This window comes from Apteryx rowi, unplaced genomic scaffold (genome assembly GCF_003343035.1).
Source record: "Apteryx rowi isolate R43461 unplaced genomic scaffold, aptRow1 scaffold_493, whole genome shotgun sequence".
Classification (NCBI taxonomy): Eukaryota; Metazoa; Chordata; class Aves; order Apterygiformes; family Apterygidae; genus Apteryx; species Apteryx rowi.
Window position 1 is genome coordinate 431,305 of NW_020450753.1, and position 21,248 is coordinate 452,552.

General features: G+C 39.7%; 2 protein-coding genes across 3 annotated transcripts; one reads left to right on the forward strand and one right to left on the reverse strand.

Moving 5' to 3' along the window:
- Positions 1 to 4,623: 4,623 nt before the first annotated feature.
- Positions 4,624 to 11,758, reverse strand: HMGN1 (high mobility group nucleosome binding domain 1). Of its 2 annotated transcripts, XM_026079175.1 has the most exons (6): positions 11,497 to 11,758; positions 11,018 to 11,050; positions 10,901 to 10,930; positions 10,752 to 10,802; positions 7,079 to 7,210; positions 4,624 to 5,122 (listed from the first exon to the last, which is right to left on the reverse strand). In XM_026079175.1, the coding sequence occupies exons 1-6, from the start codon at positions 11,509 to 11,511 to the stop codon at positions 5,075 to 5,077; spliced, it is 309 nt and encodes a 102-aa protein (XP_025934960.1). In that variant the 5' UTR covers positions 11,512 to 11,758; the 3' UTR covers positions 4,624 to 5,074. The 2 variants fall into 2 exon arrangements, with proteins under 2 accessions (XP_025934960.1, XP_025934961.1); XM_026079176.1 differs by lacking the exon at positions 11,018 to 11,050 and having other exon boundaries at positions 11,497 to 11,755.
- Positions 11,759 to 12,148: 390 nt separating this feature from the next.
- WRB (tryptophan rich basic protein) lies at positions 12,149 to 21,247 on the forward strand. The gene is made up of 5 exons (XM_026079152.1): positions 12,149 to 12,276; positions 14,775 to 14,940; positions 16,474 to 16,541; positions 17,405 to 17,519; positions 19,550 to 21,247. Exons 1-5 carry the CDS (start codon positions 12,187 to 12,189, stop codon positions 19,621 to 19,623), a joined length of 513 nt encoding a protein of 170 aa, XP_025934937.1. The 5' UTR covers positions 12,149 to 12,186; the 3' UTR covers positions 19,624 to 21,247.
- Position 21,248: the final 1 nt, after the last annotated feature.

The window sequence follows — 21,248 nt, forward strand, 5'->3', positions numbered from 1 at the left end:
CCGAGGGCACCGCCGCCGCTGCCTTGGCCCGCTCCCGCGCCCCGGCGCAGTCGGGCCTGCGGCTGGCGGCTTCTCGTGGTGATCTGGGGAGGTGGAGCAGGTCTTGCGGGCTGTGGAGCCCCAGTCTTCAGCTGTGTGCTCTTTTAAAGCACCCTGCGTTGCGCATTCTCTGGCTGGCCGTTAACCGCTACAACGTTTAGCTACAGAACCTCTTCTTCTGCTGAACTGCTGTATTTTGTAAATAACTTGATCAGCAGAACAAGTTTATTTTCAAGTCCTACACCAGAAGTACCGTTCTTGTGGGTTATGTAAGAACAGAGTAGCAGGTCCGTGAGGCTGCTCTCTGCAGCCACTCACAGCAGCGATCCTGCTGTTACCAATACAGTGTTTTTGCACCGTGATCCGTTAATTGTTTTTTTGACTGCTCCTATGTGCTACTTAAAGCAGATCTCGTAGCTTCTGGCTGCTGCAGCCCAGACTGATGCGGGGAGGTCGGTTCCCCCAACTACTGTGCCATCAACACTGCACGCGTGTGAAGCTTGGGGGTACCTCAGACTCCCTTTGGGGAACGATTCTTCCCCATCCCTTTTTGGAGGGAGGGATCAGTTTGCCTCTCCTTTCCAAAACTGACAGCTTTGCTTAAGCGCCTCCTATCGCCTCTCTTCAAAGAGGTAGTAGCCTCCCCGCCAGCCCCCCCGGGCTTTGGGGGCCCGTTTATGGTGGTTTTCTTTTCTCCTTACAAATTGTTTCTTACCTCTGCCCACTACAAAGGCTAATGTAAATGCAGCAATGGCTTCACTCTCACTTTCATTGTATCTGGAGCCATCCCTTTCTTCCCTCTTTTCATTCCCCAACTTTGGTAGTTTGGTATGCATTTTTAGAGCCTTTGAAGCAAAATATTTTTACATATCAATGCAGAAATATTTCTTTATTTTATTAATCTTACTACCTCAGATGTGCTCTCAGCTTTTGACAACTTTTGTACACATTCGGTGTAGGCAGTTTTCCCATGTGTCCTGGAAGGCAGACTGCTGCCCCTGCCTCCCCCTCTTCACCACCTACTGCCTGTTAAGGACTCCTGCATCACAATTCACACATAAGAAAAAAATAAGCGTAATTCTCATTAAAATCTCCCCTTCAAAGAGATCGGGGGTCCTCTGAAACGTGCATTTTTCCAAGCTTTGGTCAGATCATTCTTCAGGGCCACCTGCATCTCTCCAGATTTCACTGCCAGACCAGTCAGTATTAATTAAAGCTGGATGCACTTCAGCATCCTGGCTGTGTTCTTGTTTTAAATAAAGAGTGGTGATCTAGCTGACACTAGAAAATGAAGTCCAGAAGAGTGGTGCAATGTGAGCATGTATAAAATGACATTCTCTTAACCAGAACAGTAGCTAGTAGCAGTATACAAAATACATTTTTGTGACTCAGTAAACTCTTACATGCTTTACTCTCTTCATGCGGTATTTCCAAATGGTTGATTCGCATTTTGTATAGAGTGCTATATGCAAATTGTCATTAACTGTCACTCCATTCCTTACTTACACAGAGCAAATATGTATCTGATATCATTACAGGAAGGAATGCTATCTCCAAAATATACCCATGGAAAATCTTGTCAGATGAGTTTAAATACCTTCCAATTCAATTGTCCATATGCAGAATTGACATCTAGTGCCAATACATACAATTCCTCATTTTCCTAGCAGCCAGTGTTGTCTTTTATAGTTACATGTTGGCATTTCATGGTACGTGGCTGAGGGCAGCAGTCTGCATTCTCTGCCATTTATATAATCATATTCTTTATGGGGTACAATGTGCTTGGGTTAAAATTAGATTTCCTTCTCCTGAGTGGACTGCTTAGGATGACTGAAGAATGGTTCTTTGACAGCAGCCATTTTTTTCTTCTCCTCAAAGGGTGCCCAAGCAGCAGTTATCTTTTAGAGGCTAAGAGAATCCTTTCATGCCCATTTCTACATGAATATATAGAGCTCTGGGGACTCTGGCATTACAGCTGTGAAAGGCATCCCCCTATCTACTGCAGAATCAATCAAAGGTCATACAGTCAATTCATATTTCATGATTTAAGAGGTTGTTCAGCTACATATTTACTAGGCATACTGTATGTACTTAGGAAAGTACATTTCCTTCTTTACTTCATCAACAGTGGGCTCTGGTGTTCAAAAGGAGATCTAGGGCTCCTATGCTCCCAATTCTACTACCACTTTCCTCTTTTCAGTATGAAACATTCTCTGTCCTGCAATGGGTTAACTGTCTGATTTAAATCACTTCCATAACAAAGTGAGAAATAATTTTTTTCAACAAATTAAGTATTAGGGAGCAGCTCTGATCAAATAAACACTGGATAATAGAGGTTACAGAGAGGATGTTGAAGGTCAGCACAACCTCAACATTAAAGACTCAACACACATAGAAAGTAGGCATTGAAAAAGGAGGCAAAAGAGGTTATTTCAGGATAACTTTCCTGCAGATTTAATGGTCATTTAACTGATGTTTTTTGACTTGCTAAAAACATAAAGAAAGCAAACATACCACATATGCAGCCAAGTGTCATGCTACTACTAAAGTTAAAGTGACAAGGTAATCTGGGGAAAGAGAAAGTGGCAGAAAATTACAGTTCAAGCCTTGTAGAGTATCACAGAATATGAAGCCAAAGCTACTGCCAAAGCTGAATGAGTTCTGCTAGGAACACAGCTATGGTGGAATGGGACCAGAAGCATATTGTGTTGCAACACTGGAAGACATCATCTAGAGAAGCAAGGAAAAATAAAAGGGCAGGAGAGTCAGTGAGATAGGGAAAGAGATCATTTACTATAAGCAAAGCTGTTTCAATGTTTCTGTAAACAAAACATTGCTTAAATATTAAGAGGTAAAAATGGTAAAATGCTTTCTCAAGTGAAAGCATGATTTGAGAAAGTTAAGTTAGAGATGAAACTTGTTTTTTTTTTTTTTTTTTACAAACAACTATATTATGAGATGAGGAAGGTACCAAAAATGAACAGGAAGCAGATACTGTGCTCACTGGTGGTATTTAACAGCATAAACAAATTCTCAGTCAAGGGGAAAAAAGAAGAAACAAAGAAAACAAAGGTTAATTTTTTCTTCCCAAGACAAAGAGGTGACAGTTATCTGACTAAGATAAAGCCATGCTACTACTTCTTGCTGCATTACAGCAAAGTAATGTAAAAATGGAAAAAAGATCAACTACAGTCTTTGGGAGAACTGAAGAAACACTGTACTAGATTTGATTATTTTAACATTAAGTAACATACTCAGTATGCCCCCTTCTGCTGAAAGGCTGTTAAATCTTCAACAACATTGATTTAATTTTCTCAGATACAGTGAAGGAGAATCAGGACAGTTTTGTACTACCTGAATTAGTTCTCAGCACAGCTATGTTTTATTTGCAACCATGCTGTGTCAGCTTGCAACCTTATATACAGGTTACCAGCAGGCTCAGAGTGTGGTAAGCCAACCTAATAGCTCATCAGCACCAAAAGGGAAGTGTTCTTGTTCATACCTCCCTGCTCCTGCCCAAGCTGTTCCACTGCTCATCTTCTGTGGGTTCCGTTGGATAAACTCAGCAACTTGTAGAAGTTCATAGCCTAGGTTCAGTTTTCTGCAGACATCTGAGTCTTTGTTGATTTCAAAGTAGGAATTGGGGAAATACTGTAAGCGGAGTTTAGGAACACACTGGCCTACTAATCCCAACACTGACATAGAATATAATGATGTTGGAAGGCCTTCTTATACCTTATGTAAATGCTATCAAAGTAAAGTCCCAATACAACAGCAACTAATCAGTCATATCTGTTAGCACTCTAGAGGACTGCTTTGTGCGTATTCATTAAAGCAGTTATTTACACACACGTGCAAATGCAAACACTTAGATCCAAGACAGGCAAAAAGACCTGATGCTTAGTAATTACTGAAAGGTTTTTTTGTTTTTTTAACATGACAGAAACAGCACTAGGCTATCAGTTTTCAAACTGAAAGTCCAGATAAGACTGCAACTACCTTAGAAGTTGGGGGGCAGGAAGCGCTTAGTTTTTTAAATGCTGCTCACTCCCTGCTTTCACCTACCTCTTGAAAATGTTAATATGGTTAAGTATAAAAAACAGAAGGGACTTCTATTTATTGTTTTCCAGCAAAAACACAGCAAGCTTGATAACCACACCAGTTATACTCTGAGTTGTCATAGTTAATGCAGGGGCTACAGAAGCTTCCTTTCATAATCAAGATTTATTTGGTTTTTGCTTGGTGATTACAGACACTATGAACATTTCTAGAATTGTTTTTACTCGTATAGTTTTTTTTAATTCTAAAAAACACAATTTAATTTTTTAGGAAGCCTATTCCAATTATTCTTCATCCCATCTTTGTAGACAAGCTGTCCTTTAAAACTGGACATGAAGTACCAGTATCTTGAATACTGACATGATAGGTTGTTACATCTGCCAAGCAGAAACTTTTACCTATTCAGTATTTAAAGATATAATAAAGGTTTTTAATCTTTCACAGCAGTTACAAAGCTGTTGGAAAAAAAATAAAACTGCACTTACCAAAAATAACTTTGTCACAGATAATACACGACTCAGCAAGAAATCCAACACTAGGGAGCAGTTTTATTAGGTAAGCAATTCTACTGATGGTACAATCATAGATAAATAACTACAATGTTAAGACATTTTCAACACATCATGAATTCCAAAGTTTGATCTGTTATGCTTCGTTTAATAGGATAGAAAAACTGTCCCTCACTGTCTATGGAACGTGAAGCTTAATCAAGACTTCGAAGTCCTCAACATTCCATTAATTTCTGGTTTCATAGAAAAAAGACAACCAGTACATGATTTTACCACTTTAAAAAAGCATTTACACTTATCTAAATATGTAAAAAAAGGGGTTGAGTTGGGATTCTTTCCTTTTTAAAAATGTGTTTTCTAGAACTACTAAAAAACTTGCATTTACAAAATAGTCGATAAAAATAATCCTCTGAATTGTACAAGAAGAAAGGTATAAGGACCACCAATTAAAGAGTTGGTACAAGATGTTATTCAGACTTAGCTTCCTTCTCTACTGCTGCATCAGATGCTGAGATCTGAAAAGAAAAGAAAGTAAGTTCATACAAACTTAACTGATTAAAATTGCAACTCCATTTAGATTGGAAAACTCACTGCATTTGCAACATTAAGTAAAACCAGAATGTAGCATATATATTAACATAAAAACTATACTTAGTTATTCCAGATCTTTCTAGTACCACCAGCAGAATAGAACGTTTAGTCATAGTACTGCCCAAACAGAAACCATAACACCTGTTAACGTGTCTTTACCCGCTTCTGGGGGAAGCTTTTCAAGAATCAAGTACAATAGCCACTTCCATGCACAGGCATTATTCTGTGTGAATTTTAGTGTTACCAGAAGAGTTCATTGGCCTTTCACAATAGTTCACTGATACTATTGTACTGGTTGAAAACAGTAGTGTCTAAATAATATGAAATGGGACAGATTATACCTCTGCCTCTTCCAGACTTAAGTATTTATTAATTTAGAAATTTCGGCTAGTGTGACCACCATGAGACCAGTATGACCATATGCCCCAAAAGTCATTATCCATTCCTTAAATTTACACCTTTTCTACACCAGCAATTAAAAGAGACCACAGTTGAGAAATATTGCCAAATTTAACTTTCACTGGTATTGCTGAAATACCATGTGCACATATTTAAAGTAAAAAGACTGATTTATGTGATGATAATACAGAGCTAGAACCATATACAAAATTAAACCAACTTAATTCCTATTTATAGCACAGCTTCTCACAAAGATCACACAGTAAGTTTGCAAATGAAAAACTGTTACCCCAAACTAAGTTGTCCTGTACACTTAAATATCATTCTGTACCCTCCTCACCCACTAAAACCCACCATTCACCTAAAAATCAAATACTGTTTTCCCCTACTTGAAGATATATTTGTTCAATGCAACCACCAGACAAGAAGCATGACTCACACATTTAAATTAACAAATCATCTGATTATTAAACTCAACTAAAATAATTGAAATGAGTAAAGCAGTCAACACTGCAGAAACCTGAGACTAACTCTTCTAAGCCTACTACATGAAAACTTGCATGTTTTATGCAATTATAACAGTTGCCCTAATAAGAGACACTGCCTCTCCCAACAAATGTTGTTGTTCTTCTAAATTTAAAATCAAATTATGGGCCCATCCATAGCAAAAAAGGAATATAGTATAGAAGTTGTTTAAGTTAGATGATCACTAAAACCAAAAACATAAACACCACAGCCATTTTAACACAGCATTACAGCCAAGTCTGAATTGACACATTCATTTCTTCAGCAGTAACTATAAAATAGTCCTTGTCCCTTCTTTTCCATCCCGACACCATTCTTTCCCTTCTACCAGCAAAGGTGTCTATAAGACTCTTATTAAAAAGAAAAAAAAAGTGGTTTTGGTCAAACCATTTCAACTTCAAATTTTCAAAACTTTGAAACAGTGAAAACTGCTTCCAGTGTAAGACTTCCCAAGAAAATAAATGGTGTGTTTGTCAAAAAAATTTTTTTAGGGAGAGGGAAACTCTCTTCCAAGAATGGTATAGCCAGATTCACAATTTGCACTCAAAACTGAAAAAACAGAAAACAAAAAGCGCTCCAAACAACCACCCCCATCCTCCAAAACACATACAGCAACCTTGTATGTATTATTTTGCCAAAACCTACCAGCAGGCAAAACAGCTCTTCTTAGAAGGACATTGTCCTGTATTCGAACTCGGGTAAAATTCTCACCTTTTTCCTTCATTTCAGGGACTGTATCACATCACTGCAACTTTATTTCCACCCTTTTTGAAGGAACTAGAATTTTCCTGGCATATCTATTGATTTTTTCATAATCTACACCTTTCTTTTGGTAGAAATAGATTCTAATATAAGTACTGCATACATAAGCTGCAACGCATCTGTCAGATGATTACATAAATCAGTACAGCGAGTACTTCAGTTGCTTTGCAACCAAAGAACATTGACAACTTTACCTCCTCACTTTTCGTTTCTCCATTTTCTGCAGGGAAGTTGTCCTTTGTCTGTTCTTGGTTTGTCTCTTCTGTCTGTTTTCCTTTAGGCCCTTTTTTCCCTTTTGATTGAGCTTTCTTGTGCTCAGATTTATCCTGCAATGAAATAAAAATTCCAGTAAGTAAATGTATATGATCTAGTAGGTAAACCTTGAAAATAATAAACAATAAACAAGATGAACTTGCTGTAAGCAGCAACAGCTGCCACCAACAACCAATGAGCTAATACACAGCTTAACTGTTAAAAAAAGTGCTTTCAAAACTGTATGTAGACCAATGATCACTGGTTCAAACAGTCAGGAAAATAATTGGAATCAGAAGATAAACCCCTTTTTTTTCCCCTCTTCCCCCCCAACACTGAACACCACAGTTTACAGAACAGCTCATAGAATCTAGAATCACTAAACTGTAAAATAACTAAAAGCACTGCTTAGTCTGATGCAAACCCATCTGAAAAAACTATCACAGGGAAAAACAATGGTATTGAATTTCAGTGGCAAAACAAGCAAAATTTGTAATACATGATTTATTTGCCACCTCTTGTGGCAGATAAAACAGCAGTGCGGTCCTTCCACTTCATAAATACAAAACACTTCAAATGTTCAGCCTTCTTATTTATGATGGGTGAATTTCAGTAACTTATCTTAAATAAATGCATCATTTGAAGTTTTCACTTTCAGTGGTGCTTTGCTAGTATCTTTGGCACATCCTTTGTATCTGCATTACTATTGTTACATGGGCAGGGAAAAATATTTGCCCAAGAGCTTTTTTTTCCTGAAAATATGCAATATACCCTTCCAGACATTCCATTCAGCAATCAAATGCTACAAAGTTTGCCAGTCCTCCAGCTGATCCTCATACTTACAAAATATTTATTTCAATTCAGAACTACATACAAGTACAGTTTTTGACACCACCTGTCAAACGTTAGCCGTATTACTTAATGACACTAACAATTTTAAATAAATGACAAACTATAACACTTTCTCTGAACAGCTAGAATCTGGGTAAGTGACAAGAGAATGTAATACCTTTATATCTCTAAGGAGAAGAATCTACATTCCGATTTATTGTCTCTGACCTAAAATTCACTCTGAGGAATGAAGTTCTCATTTTGCCCATTGTGTGTGGAAATGTGTATCTCAGATTACTATTACAAACCATTTGGTCAGAAGTATTCTGTATTTCATGTTTTCACTGCAAGGATTCTTCTTTACAAAAAGCCCACTGTACACATTCAGCTTTTTTTATAGCTACTCAAATACATTTCCTATTCCAAATGAATGCAAATGTAAAGTATTTTCTTCGTGAAAGATACAATTTTGTCAAATGACTGCAATTATAAAACAAAAGTTCAGAATGTTTTCTGTCACAGGATACAAACATGCAAAAAGCTACATCACATCTACAAAAGATAAAACCACATATTAACAGCCAACACTGAAAGAGAGGATGCTCTACAAGTTCATTTACTTCCTTATTTTATGGGGAATACTCTGTCTACTGATATCCATAAATAAATTAGTATGTATTCTCAATAAAATCCTCACTTCAAATCTTACTGTTCATTTTATTAACAGTTATATTATTCCTTCCTTGTGTGATCTGAATAGCTGAAAATATCGCATCTAGAATCAGCATACACTTATCCAAATATTGAGCCTTTCTACTCTATACAGATATTCAGTATTCCAGGATATTTTACCAGAAGGCTTAGGTTTGGTCTTATGGCCCTTGCCCAAATCTTTCTAACATGCAATTTAAACAAGTAAAAATCAATGCTGAAAAATGTCAGCTAGTTATATCTTCAATGTCCCACAAAACCTGAGAAATGCTTTGGTCCCAGTTTTAGAAGAGATGTATTTGCCTGTCATCAAGACCACAGAGAAAAACATACTGATGGTGAAATAAAATCCCTTTACAAAGTTATAAAGGCTAGCAATTCAGAAAGTATTACAAATTCAGCTAACAGACAAAATTCCACAACATGTAAACTTCTGCATTTTGATTTTCAAAATGTGTTTTTCCTCCATTAATATAGGTAAAAAACATGCAATTCCATAACATGCAAACTTGTTCAAACCAGTGAAAATATTGTCAGGAGAGGTTTTGAGAAGTTATGAGTTGATGCAAGGAAGCATCTGTTGATGTAATAAATACAGAAGAAAAAAAAATTAGATCAGTATGCAACCATGAAATAATAGTTTTGCAATCCATTTTAGATAGTCCAGAGACAGCTAAAATGAAAAAGAGAAAAAACAGATGCTGGTGAAGCAAAACACAATCAGAACAGAACTGATTTTTACATTAACAGTGTGAAAAAGTAGTTTCCAGATGACATAATAAAAGGTTTTAGTGACAGCATGGATTTTAGAACAAAGAATAAGATCAAATGTAAAACAAATTATGCATTTATTTGAGCTGCCAACAATAATAAGGATCAGAAAAAAATTGTTCACATTATAACAACATTTCATGGGTGCATTGTGCTAATGTTATACTCAATATCATAAAATAACAGTGGTTTGTGATGTACTTGTTTTATATAATGCCTTCACTATCTACAACTCAGTCAAGGAATATGTTCCCAGCTACTTTTTAGAACTAAAGTTCTAAATATTACTTTTTAGAACTAAAGTAGCTACAGGCAGCAGATCAATATCACACATATCAGGCATTCACTGGCACTGTGAAGATTTAGATGTCCCCTCCCCCCCCAAAAATAAATAAAAACTACTCAATTCAAGTAAATCTGGAAAACTTCCTAAATTCTTCAGGCCTAAAACTTGGAGAATAGAAGTACATTGATCTCAAACCATTGGAACGAAGGTTCATTACTGAGAAACAATCGTTCAGTAGGATTATTAAAGTGAAAATATAAAAAAAATTGCAAGGGAGAGTTCTGTATTAGCTTCTTTAAAATGCTCTTAAGCCATGCATTTTAAAAAGCTTATTATCTTAAGGGTACATTAAAAAATATGCATATATCAACATGGTAACAGACACATAGCCACTTTTATTTCCCCAAGAAACAAAAAATGTTACAAGTCAGCTATTGCAACACTCAAGCTATACTAAAAAGTTACACTTACTTAGAGAAATAAATAAATTAAAACACTTATTTGTGCATGTGCACAACAATAAGGAAGCTAAAGCACATGAATGGAAACTCATATATATTTCAATATCTGCTTAAATACTTCAAAAATATTTTACTGTCCTAATACATTGCTTTAAATTGCAAACATATTCTAGTCTCTTTCATTAGAGAGAAATGAAATGCAATCCCATGTACAGTTGCTTGAACCTCCAAGTAGCTATGATCAGTACTAAAATACCATCCAACATCCCTAAATCAATGCTCGCATTTCTATCCAGCCTTAGAAAAGCTTAACATAGATCTGGTGAAAGAGTGGCAGACTGGAACTCTCTGTGGTGCACCTAGAGATGCTGGTATGAGCATCTGAAAAGGATCTTTGAGCTAACTAAGTGTTCCCATAAGGAACAAGTGAGGGCTAATTCTGACATAAAAGCATTCAGAGACCACACATCCATGACATCAAGTGGGAAGTAGCTAGGCAGTTGCCCAACAAACTCAACCACCTGCTCTCCCTTCCCTCCTCCCAGTGACTCTCACCTTTGCCGTTGACTTTTTTGGCTTCGGCTCTGCTTTGGCAGGAGGTGGCTTCTGAGGAGAAAGAACAAGTCAGGGAGAGCTTCAGCCCTCATTACCCCCCTTTTCGCTACAGAATCCCCCGGCGTGCAAGAAACACCTCCTGTACTTACAGCGGAGAGCCGCGCGGATCTCCTCTTCGGCTAAAGACGAGAAAAAAAAGAGAGAGAGACATAGCGTGAGCGTGCGGCGCCGGRCCGCCGTCGCCGCCGCCCTCCCCTCACACCTACCTCCTCACCGGTCTCCGCCTCTGCCGCCGTCACCTGCCAACACAAACGCGCGCACGTCAGGCGGCGCCTGTGCGGAAGGCGCCGCGCGCCCCCGCGCGCGCGCGGAGGGGGCGGGGCTCCCGGGCACGTGACGCCGCGGCCCGCCCGCCCCTTCCCGCCGCTGCTTTCGGATTTCGAGCGCCCGCCGAACCTTTCAGACACCGCCGGCCCGCGGGGCCCCGCCAGGGCGGGCGCGGGGGCTCGCTGCGCCGAGGGGAGGGCGCCCGCCCCGCAGCAGCCGCCGCAGCGGTGCCCGCGGAGCGGCCGCCTCCCGCAGCGCCCTCCTTCCCCGCACGTCCCCTGCGGTGTCAGCCCACTCTCCGCGTCCCCCCGGCCCCGAGACGCGTCTGCGAGGGTCGCCCTGGAAAGTGCGGTCCCCCGGCCGCGGCTCCGTGCCGCCCGCCGCGGCGGCGCGCGGCCGCGCCCGCCTCCCGCTTCACCTTTCTCTTCGGCATGGCGCAACGCACGGCGGCTCCGAGCCGCCACCACCCCCCGGAGCTACGGCGGCTGCCGCCTGGCTCCTGCGCGCGCTCGGTCCCTCACGGCGAGCCGCTGTGGCTGCCTGCGAGCGATTCCCGCTGCGCAGGGAAACCGGCCCCCCTCCCCCCCATCCCAGCAGCGCCAGCGGCACCGCAACAGGATCCAGCCGGATTGGAGGGGGGGGTGGGGAGGGGGCGACGGCACGGGGACGCTCCCCGCTCGCCAGCGGCCGCGCGCAGCCAGCGCCGCCCCCCGTGGCGTTAAGCCTGCCTTCCCAGGGGGCGCCGCCGGGAGACGGGCCGCGGGGCGGCCCCGCCCCGCCCCGCCTCGCGCGAGGCGGGATCTCTCACCTAACCGGTGCCTCCCCCTGCCGGGAGGCGGTGTCACGCCTCTTGATTGGTCAGGCCCCACTCCGTCACGTGGCCGCACCTCCCCCCCCCACACACACCGTCCACGTGCGCGCGCGCGCACCACGCCGCAGCGGGCCGGCGCCTGGCGGTGCGTGGGGCGAGCCTCTCTGACGTGATGCCGCCAGGCCGGGAGGATCGTTAGTGGGGGGAGGGGGCCGTGTGCGCGTCCGTAAGCGCGGGGCGGCGCTGGCGCGCGCGCCGGGCAGACGCAGGGGGGCGGCGCCGGGGCGAGAGCGGGGCATGGCGGAGAGCGGCGCCTGGCTGCTGGTGCTGAGCTCGGTGTTCCTCTGCAACGCGCTCAAGATCCTCCTGCCCTCCTGCTCCTCCATCGTGAGTGACGTCACCGCGCCCGCCCTGCCCCGCCCCACCCCGCGGGCCGCGGGGAGGGGGCGGCGGACGTTGGCCAGCGGGGGTCGTGACTGCGCGCCCTTCGCCTCCCGCCGGCAGTGGCGCTGGGGGAGGGGGCCGCGGCTCGCCTGCCCGCGATTGTGCCATCGCCTGCCCGCGCCTGTGCCATCGCCTGCCGCCGGAACAAAGCGGTTCCGGGGGAGGGGCGCTGGGCTTTGGCCGGTAGCTGAGGAAGGGGTTATGGGGTCGGGGAGGAGGCGTGTCCCTGCGTCCTTCTTAAGGAGCGTTCTCCGACCTCTGTGTTTGGCGGAAGTTGCGTCGTTACCCCCGTTTTAAGGCTGAAAAATGATGAGGTGTGGAGGAGCGCTGCCGTTTCAAAAGGACTCCAGGCGGCATCTTCCAGTGCACAGCGTAGCTGGAAGTACCCGTAACACGTCTCAATTAGCAGGGCTCTACATCTTCATTTTAGAAGAGGAGCAACTCGAGAGATTAATAATGGAAAAAAGTAGAGATATTGAAATGTAGTATCATGATAATAGGTGATTTCAGTAGCCTTGATATAAACTGGCCTTTGAAACAAAGTGTATTAAATAATGGTTCCTGAGGCACTGACCTGTTTGTCTTACAGCATCTTAAGGGAGATGATGTTATCATTTTGTGTTGTACAGGAGTTAATTCAGGAAGTGATGTTTGCCTATCCTTATGATAGCAACCATGCTATTGCCAGTCTCGCACTAGAACAGATTTTGAAGAGTAAATGGTTAAAGATATAAAAGAAGAAAAGTCCTTCAATAATAGCAGAAATAGGAAACCTGCAGAAGAATCAATATATCTTTAGGCTATTAAAGGTTTAAAGAGAATCAAGAAAGATCAAAAACGTTGCAGGGAATAGAAAAGATAGCTTTGCTTCATCTTTTACCTTTTTAACAGATGGGCATGCCCATTTCTGGAAATGGAGATAAGTGGATATAAAGATTGAGGAGTTATAAATAACAGGGGAAAATGTTATTTTTAAGTCACAAACACTAAGGAATACACCCCTTGGTCTGTTCTTAAGCCTTCCTATGGAAGCGACCTAGGTGTGGACAACAGAAGTAGGGGCCAATAAACTCTGTGGCAAATAAGCCTGTATGTGAGAAACCAGACAATTTTCTATCATACTGTGCTTTCACATAAATAACTTCACTGTCACACAGAACAGTGCACGCTGTTGGACTAATGCATAAAAATCTTGTATAAGTTACAGCAATTTGGTAAAGCAGAACTTGGTGTTACAGTAAATGACTAATAGAAATCTTGCTCTGTGTTCTGCTGTGGTTCACACCAAAGTAATATAATGTTCTTATAGACTAGAGTACTGGTAAAATCATTTGTGGAAAAAATTGCATAGCTGTCTTGGGGGTCAGAGAAAAGCAATGAGAAAGCTGGGAAGATTTCTAAGGAAGAGCAAGTGAAAAGACTTTTATTACGTCTTTTATATCTTCCTTTCTAAGGTAAAGGATTTCATGAATTGAATTTCATGAATTTGTTGAACCAACAAATACATGATATCTCATGAAAAGAAAGTGGGAAAGTAAGACAAGGGGGCAAAATGCTTGCTAAATCATTGACACCAAGAAACCAGTAAGAGGTTATGAGAAAACTGCATTTAAATGCATAGATAAGATGTAAGAAACAAAACTAATGCAAATTTGTGGTTCTGGTTTTGAGATGGCAATAAGATACTCTAATAGAGTATAATAAGATATAAGATACAGCTCTAATCAAGTATGCCAGTTCTTGTGTTTCTAGCAGCCCAAACTAGGCAATCTGTAATCTACAGGAGAGGTGTTCCCAACTGGTGAGCCATGCATTATTGATGAAGTCTAAAATTAGGCTCAAGTGAATAAAGTTTTCCACATTAATTAGTTTAGACCCTTGCTGAGGCTTGGAGCTGGAAACAGGAATCATGAATAAGGAGAACTGCTGAAACTTTAAAGAGCAGTGATGAAAAGGGCTTGCAAGAGAGGAAGGACCAGGGGAGCAGTACCAGTTGTTTGTGATCCAAGGAGTGCATGATAAGAACTGCAGGGAGGGGGGCCAGCAGTTTGGCTCGGGATGCAGTATTGGGGTCTGGGAGGTTTGAAAGGTCTCAGAAGGCAACATCATTGAGAGTGGGAAACAAGGAGAGGAAGGCAGAAGTAGGGAAGGGAAAGGCATTTAACCTTAATTACAAAGGTTGAAAATCACCTGTCTACAGGAAGAATTTTGCTTTGACCCTTCTTGGCTTATTTCTCAGTCAAACCATGAGAATAAGAATTCTCTGACTTCTAGAACACGTTGCAGAACATGTGAAATCAAGGTTTTCCCTGGTCCTCATGAAAGGTTCTTGTTTTATGGGAGATTTTTGAGTATGTAAACAGAAAACCATGCTTTATACATATCAAAGAAAATAAACTTAATTTTGGTTAAATAACTGATATTATTTCTTTACTTCTTAGATATCCAGACTGTTACAAAAGGATGCAGAACAGGAATCCCAAATGAGAGCTGAAATTCAGAACATGAAGCAAGAACTCTCAACCATTAGTATGATGGATGAGTTTGCTAGATATGCCCGTCTGGAAAGAAAGATTAACAAAATGACTGACAAGCTTAAAACTCATGGTAGAGTGCAATGTTTACTCCCCTGTCAAGTTTCTGAAAAAAAAATTTTTTCTAAGGATGTTTTCAATTTTAAGTATATTTCTCCTTATCTCTATAGCCTTTCACTTTTTCCTCCCCCTTTTATCCCTTTCCACTGTCCCCCCCCCCCTTTTTTATTTTTTTTCCCCATTTTAGAGGGCTTTTTTTTTTTTTAATCTTTCAGTTGCACATGTTTCTGCATACACTAGTAAGGGTGCAATCTTTGATATGAAATTCTTTTTACAAGGATTTTCCTGGGCTTCACTGTTTAACATATTAACTGTTTCTTATGATGCTCATCAGGAATTGTGGAAAATGCAAGTTTTCATTCTATGTTTCTTGGTAGGTATTCCAGTCTACTCAGTACATCTAGATATTTTGAGTAAGTCAAGGAAGTTCTCTGCCATTAGGAAAAGAAAAAATACATTAAAGTTGTATATCTTCACTGCAGAAAGGGTGCTTTGTTTGGCTGGGGCTATTTGGTTGTGCTACAAGAGGCTAGAGAGAAAGTGTTGATCTACAAGGTAACCAGATGAAATCTTTGCTATTGTTTTGCAACTCTGTTTGACCTTATCCAGTTGCTGTTATGATAAAGCTAGTGCTTTGTCTCCATCGGGATTTTGCAATGGTATAATCCATCATCTCATGGTAGAAAACACAGGTAGTAAACCTTTGGCACCAGAGCTTCCATTGTTGTCTTTGTCCAAACTCACTAACTGATTTTAACAAGATAAGGAGAATACTTGCTTTGTCTGCCTTCTCTGTGCAGAATGGATGTGGATGTTTATACGCTTCTCCCTTGCTTGGATAAAAGACAGTATTTGATGTTTTGGATTGTTTTCAGAAATATTAATATTAACCAGTAATTTCAATTAAACTAGATGTGAGTAGCTTACTTAGCAATCAGTAACGCTGTTTTGTAAAACTTTTGGCCACAGTTTTATTTGCAGATGTGTTGTCTTCAGAGGGTGTCTTTATACTAGTCTGAGGTGCTGTACTAGAACAGATATTGCGAAGAGACTTCTTAGTATTGAATCTGACCAAGACTGACTCAATGAAGGGATAGTCTTGTGATTAGCTTCAACCATCTTTCTGGATGAAATAAAGCAAAAAGTGCATCTGCTACAGCAGTCATTCTCCCCTTTTGGGAAGGGGAAAATCTTATTTTATGCTTTGTCTATAGCAGGTTCTTGAATTAGTAGCCAGAGACTGTTCTCATTTGGGAACAGGGTTCTTGATTATATGTGACATTTCTCTGTCTAGGATATCAGTGTTTCAAACTTTTCACCGTAGCATTAATTAATAAACTACTATGGGATACGGACCTAGCACTTCCTTGCAGAGGGATAATTCTGATATACCTGTGAATCATTTTAAAACAGATTTTAACCATGCGTATGATGCTTAAGTGTAATGTTCTGATTTCAAGAGTGATATATTAATAAATTATTAGTTTTATGTAAGTATAATTTACTGTTATAAGTAATGCAGAGTAATATTTTTTTCTTTTAACAGTAAAAGCACGAACTGCTCAATTAGCCAAAATAAAGTGGGTTATAAATATTGTATTCTACATCTTACAAGTAAGTAAATATTTTATTATGAATACAGATTACTAAAACAAATCCTCACTAGTGTTACATTTCTACTCTCCTGCATTTATTAACCAATGATCAATCACACAGCTACTTGACATTCTGATGACACAAAGCATGCCAAGCTGAAACTGTTTCTTAGACACAGAAAGGAGAAGAGATGTTACTGATAGGGTCTGGTAGTTGTGGATAAAAGGGGTTTTACATTTAAATTAAACTCTTATTTTTCTGTGTTTGAGATGACAAGGTATGAGTTTGCCTTAACTCTTCCATTACTCTTTTTTCATTTATATATGGCACTGGACACAGGAAACTTCTGATACATATGTTTTGCGTATGTTTTGGAATACATAAAATATCATGCTTTTGCTTAGGATGCAAGTCTCCACTTACAGCTGCCACACATTTCCCCACAGTGCCTCACCAGATTGTCTCTGTAGTTCAGACTTGATGCCATAGAATTCCACGAATTTTCTGCTAGTAAGGATGACAGTGCTTAACATGAGGATATCTTTTGGGTAATGTGAAAGCTGGTTGAATTACTAGCTGGCTAGGATTATGGCTGAAAACAGTCATCAGAATGTAACAATTTGTATTACTATTTTTACCTATGCTACATTTGAACCAGTGTCTCAGAAGAATGCAGTATTTTCCAAAGCCTCGCTTCTACCTCTTAATATTGTGTGTGAGGTTAAGATCATACCAAGGGCTTTAAAATGTTCAGAAGTTGTTTGAGAACAATGTAAATAAACTATTGTCTTTAATTAGAATTTGTGATTTGCTGCTTCAGAATAGCAAGGGAAATGTACTTTGCGTATTGTTATACAAACTAATAAAAATTTCCATCCTAGGCTGCCCTGATGATCTCACTAATTTGGAAGTACTATTCTGAGCCAGTTACAGTGCTTCCAAGCAAATGGCTTGCTCCACTGGAGCGCCTGGTAGCCTTTCCTACAGGGGTGGCAGGTAAGAACTGTACAGTGGAAAAATACATTTCCATCACCCCAAACCTGATGCTAATATAATATAATGATAAATATATATAGATAATATATAATTATATAATATAATGATAGAAAACATATATATATCATATATATGATGATATATACATCATACATAATGATAAAAAGCATAATAATAATGATTAAAAACAATACTTCCATACATTTCTTAAGAACAACATTGGAAGCTTCAAACATTTGATTAGCTTTTTCTATGTATACAGGTTTTGTTTTCGAACRGAGCAACTTTGTCTTAATATAGAATACACCCTGGAGAAGATTTCAAATCAAAAATATTTTTATATTAAGAAAACCACTGAAAATAGTAGAATTAGGTTTAAAAATGGGCAAGTACTTCACTGGCTGTATCGCTTACATGTGTTTCTTATAAACTGCTCAGGTTTCATAGGAACATAATTCCAGAATGACTTAGGTATGCTCTTCGCTGGCTGCAGTTTGTTCTGTCTCTTCCCACTCTTTTTCCCATCATGCTTCTGTTGTGTTTTTACCTAATTAAATCCTTTTCTTTTGGGCAGTTTAACAAACTAGCAATCAAAAGGATTATCACAGGTTTCAGATACATGTTTCTGAGTGAAAGGTGTGATGGCTGTATGCTAATGGGATAAGTAGACAGGCAGAATGACAGGACAGTGTAGCATTGAAATTTATTGTCAGGCTGTAACACAGCTGGTAAATCTTCATATTAGACTTCCAAGTCCCTGCTCCCTTAGAAGGAATTCTAAAATATGTTGCTGTCTTACCATTTTATTAGCTATCTAAAAAATGGTTCCTATCCAGTGTGATTACTGGCTAAGACAAAACCATTTCTGTGTGGGGTAAGGGAACAGTCCTTGCAAAACATTTATTTAAATAGCATTTTAATGACTTTAAAATACTTCACATCCCTCTTTGCCTTCAAATCTCCTTTATTGCCTTTGTTGATAAACACATTAAAGCGACTGCTTTTGAAAATTCTTCTAGGTAATGAAGTTGAGAACAGAAAAACATTGAAAAATCACCAAATCACCATGGTTTCTTCACATCTATGCTGTGGATATTTTTTGTTGTGTTATTTTTTTAAAAGAGTGTAACTATACCTGGCATAAGCATAAAACAGAAATCTTAAGTTTTGATCTCTTTTTATTTCCTGTTTTGCATGGTCAATCTAAATGACAGCTCAGTGTCTAAAAGACACTGGTCCTTATGGTCCTTCATGGTCCTTATAACTGACAAGCAAACCCCCCTTTTAAAGCAAATGGGTAACTATTCCTGCTAACTTATGGATTTCGTTCCTAACTTCCATTAATAGGACATGAACTTGCAAACAGTGCTCTTTAAAGATTTATTGCATTTTTCTTGATCATTTCTTCATTGTACCTCAGCTTTCCTGCTGTATTGCAGTCAGGACACACCCTATATTCTATCATACAGATACAAATTACTACACTGCTGGTTTGAATGACAGGAGCATTTAAAACAGCAGTACCAGGGATTGGATTAGTAATGAAGGTCTCTAGGGCTTTTACATACAGCTGTATGCAGAACAAGGGGAAAGGAAGGTACAGATTTAATAGTCTTAAAACACTGCTTTAAATTTTTGAGGAAGACTTCCTCTGTACTTCTCTTGAATCTCTGAATTTAGGTTTTACCACATTATTTTGTTACTTGCCATACCTTTAACTTTAGCAACCCTAGCATTTTTCGTTAGGTGAACGTTTTTAGAAGTTGTAGGTTGAATGCCACACACTGGCTCATATTCCTGTTGTTCAGTACTCTCTTCCCCAGATAATCTTAAAACTTTCTCAGAACCACCATGGGCTTAACTGTCATCCCTTGAAGAAAGATATTTGTGTCTAGAAAGAAAGATATTTTGTTCTCCTTGACTTTGTAACTCTAAGTTTTGTTTTTGAAACTTCCAAAGTTGTTTTCAAAAGCTGGTATACTTTAGGGCTGTTGATGCCATGCTTACATTGTGTTTTATGTCTCTTTCAGGTGGTGTTGGAATTACGTGTTGGCTTGTGGTTTGCAATAAAGTTGTAGCTATCATGCTTCACCCTTTCAGCTGAAGGAATCTCAGTAATCCATGGAGTCCTAAACTATGTTTTCATTATCACTGTCAAAAAATGGGGAACAGGTGTCTTTTGTGAAAGACTAAATCTGAGCTAATTTCTGTTACTTCAGTTGGATATCTGTCAGTATTCTTTTTCATTTATATTATCTTTCCTTAGTTTGTTTTTCAGTTTCATAATCAGCAGTTTTTGAACAACAGCATTGCTGTCTATAAAACCACATTTTCTGCCTATTTTGACAAGTGATTCATGGCATGACCTTAAAACTTTGTCATGGCATATTCACCAAGATCTAAAAATGCTGGATTTTTATACCTTTAAGTTGGAAATGCACTGGCATTAGGAATTGTTTTGGGAGCTTTGTTGCTTCTTTGCTGTATATTATGGCAATTTCACCCAAAGGTGGGATTGTATTTGGTGGCAGATGGGACTAGAGGTAGGTAGTTTGATTGGCTTAGCGTAAAACAGAATGAATTACCTCCTTGCTTTTTTACACCAGAATTTGGGGTATTCTTGGACTATCTTAGAAAATGCACAATTGATACAATATGTAGAATCAGCTTGTTGCCTCTTGAGATTCTGTCAGTTGCCAGATACGGGATGGCTGATTACTTTTTCTGCCCTGTCTTTTAAAATTCATTGAACACTTAAATTTTTCCTGCTCTTATCGAAAACTGACCTTTCCTTCTGTGATTTTTTTTTTTCTGCTTCCCAAACTGAGTGAATATCACTGACACTGGTTCCTTCCACGTTTTGGGAGGAAAGGTCTGACCAGCCTTCTTAAACTTCATGTTAAGAAGAATAAAGTAGAAGACTGCTGTTCCTTCAGAAAATACATTCCTATGGTTGCAATATATATATATTAATGACGGTTCCGGATAGCTCAGAAGAGTGTATAATGAGAAAAGGCAAATTAACAATTTAAATATCTAAAGTAGTAAGAGGTGGTAGCAGTTGTACAAACAGGAAGAGAGGGGAAAACGATCCATTTTGAAGTACATCTTTCTTGCTATATTTAACTACAGGAAACAGCCACGATTATTTTGAGTTTAAAGGAGGACAAAATTCTACCTAGTACTGTGCCTACTGAACAGTGCATCTTCCATGGTACAGTGGTATCTGCAACTCATATCGCTGTTGTCCCATAAGACAAACCAGTGGTTTTGTAAAGATCTTGATCCACAAATCCACAACTTTTTTTTTTCTTTTTTTCTTTTTTTTTGACATGAGCCTGAACAAAGCTCTTATGGTGGGCACCCTTCCATTTTCTGCTGGGCTTTGGGGCTTCCCACTCTGTACAGTGGAACATATTAGTTCTGTTATATTCAGGTCCTTTGTGTTCCTGCAGGGATGGACCAGGGCCCCTCCATAATTAACGTTACCTTTAGAAATTAATTCAAAAGGTCATGATATGTTTACTCTGTGGGTGTATATATATGCATGAAATGTTTTTTCTTAAATGTTAATTTTAAAAAAAAGACTAAAATTTGTTTTTATATTAGGGATTACATTTAGCCAACATAAAAATGAATGCATTAAGTATCAACAAGAAAAAAATGTAGGGATTGAGTCTGCTATGTATAATTGTGTTTTTATTCATGAAATAAAAGTTTTCAACCCAT

Coding starts and splice junctions, on each gene's coding strand:
- HMGN1 (XM_026079175.1), bottom strand. Junction 7,211..10,751: donor CAAAAAAGTCAACGGCAAAG/GTGAGAGTCACT, acceptor ATTTCATTGCAG/GATAAATCTGAGCACAAGAA. Junction 5,123..7,078: donor GAGAAACGAAAAGTGAGGAG/GTAAAGTTGTCA, acceptor TTTTCTTTTCAG/ATCTCAGCATCTGATGCAGC.
- WRB (XM_026079152.1), top strand. CDS start 12,187: ATGGCGGAGAGCGGCGCCTGGCTGCTGGTGCTGAGCTCGGTGTTCCTC. Junction 12,277..14,774: donor TGCCCTCCTGCTCCTCCATC/GTGAGTGACGTC, acceptor TTTACTTCTTAG/ATATCCAGACTGTTACAAAA. Junction 16,542..17,404: donor TTGTATTCTACATCTTACAA/GTAAGTAAATAT, acceptor TTTCCATCCTAG/GCTGCCCTGATGATCTCACT.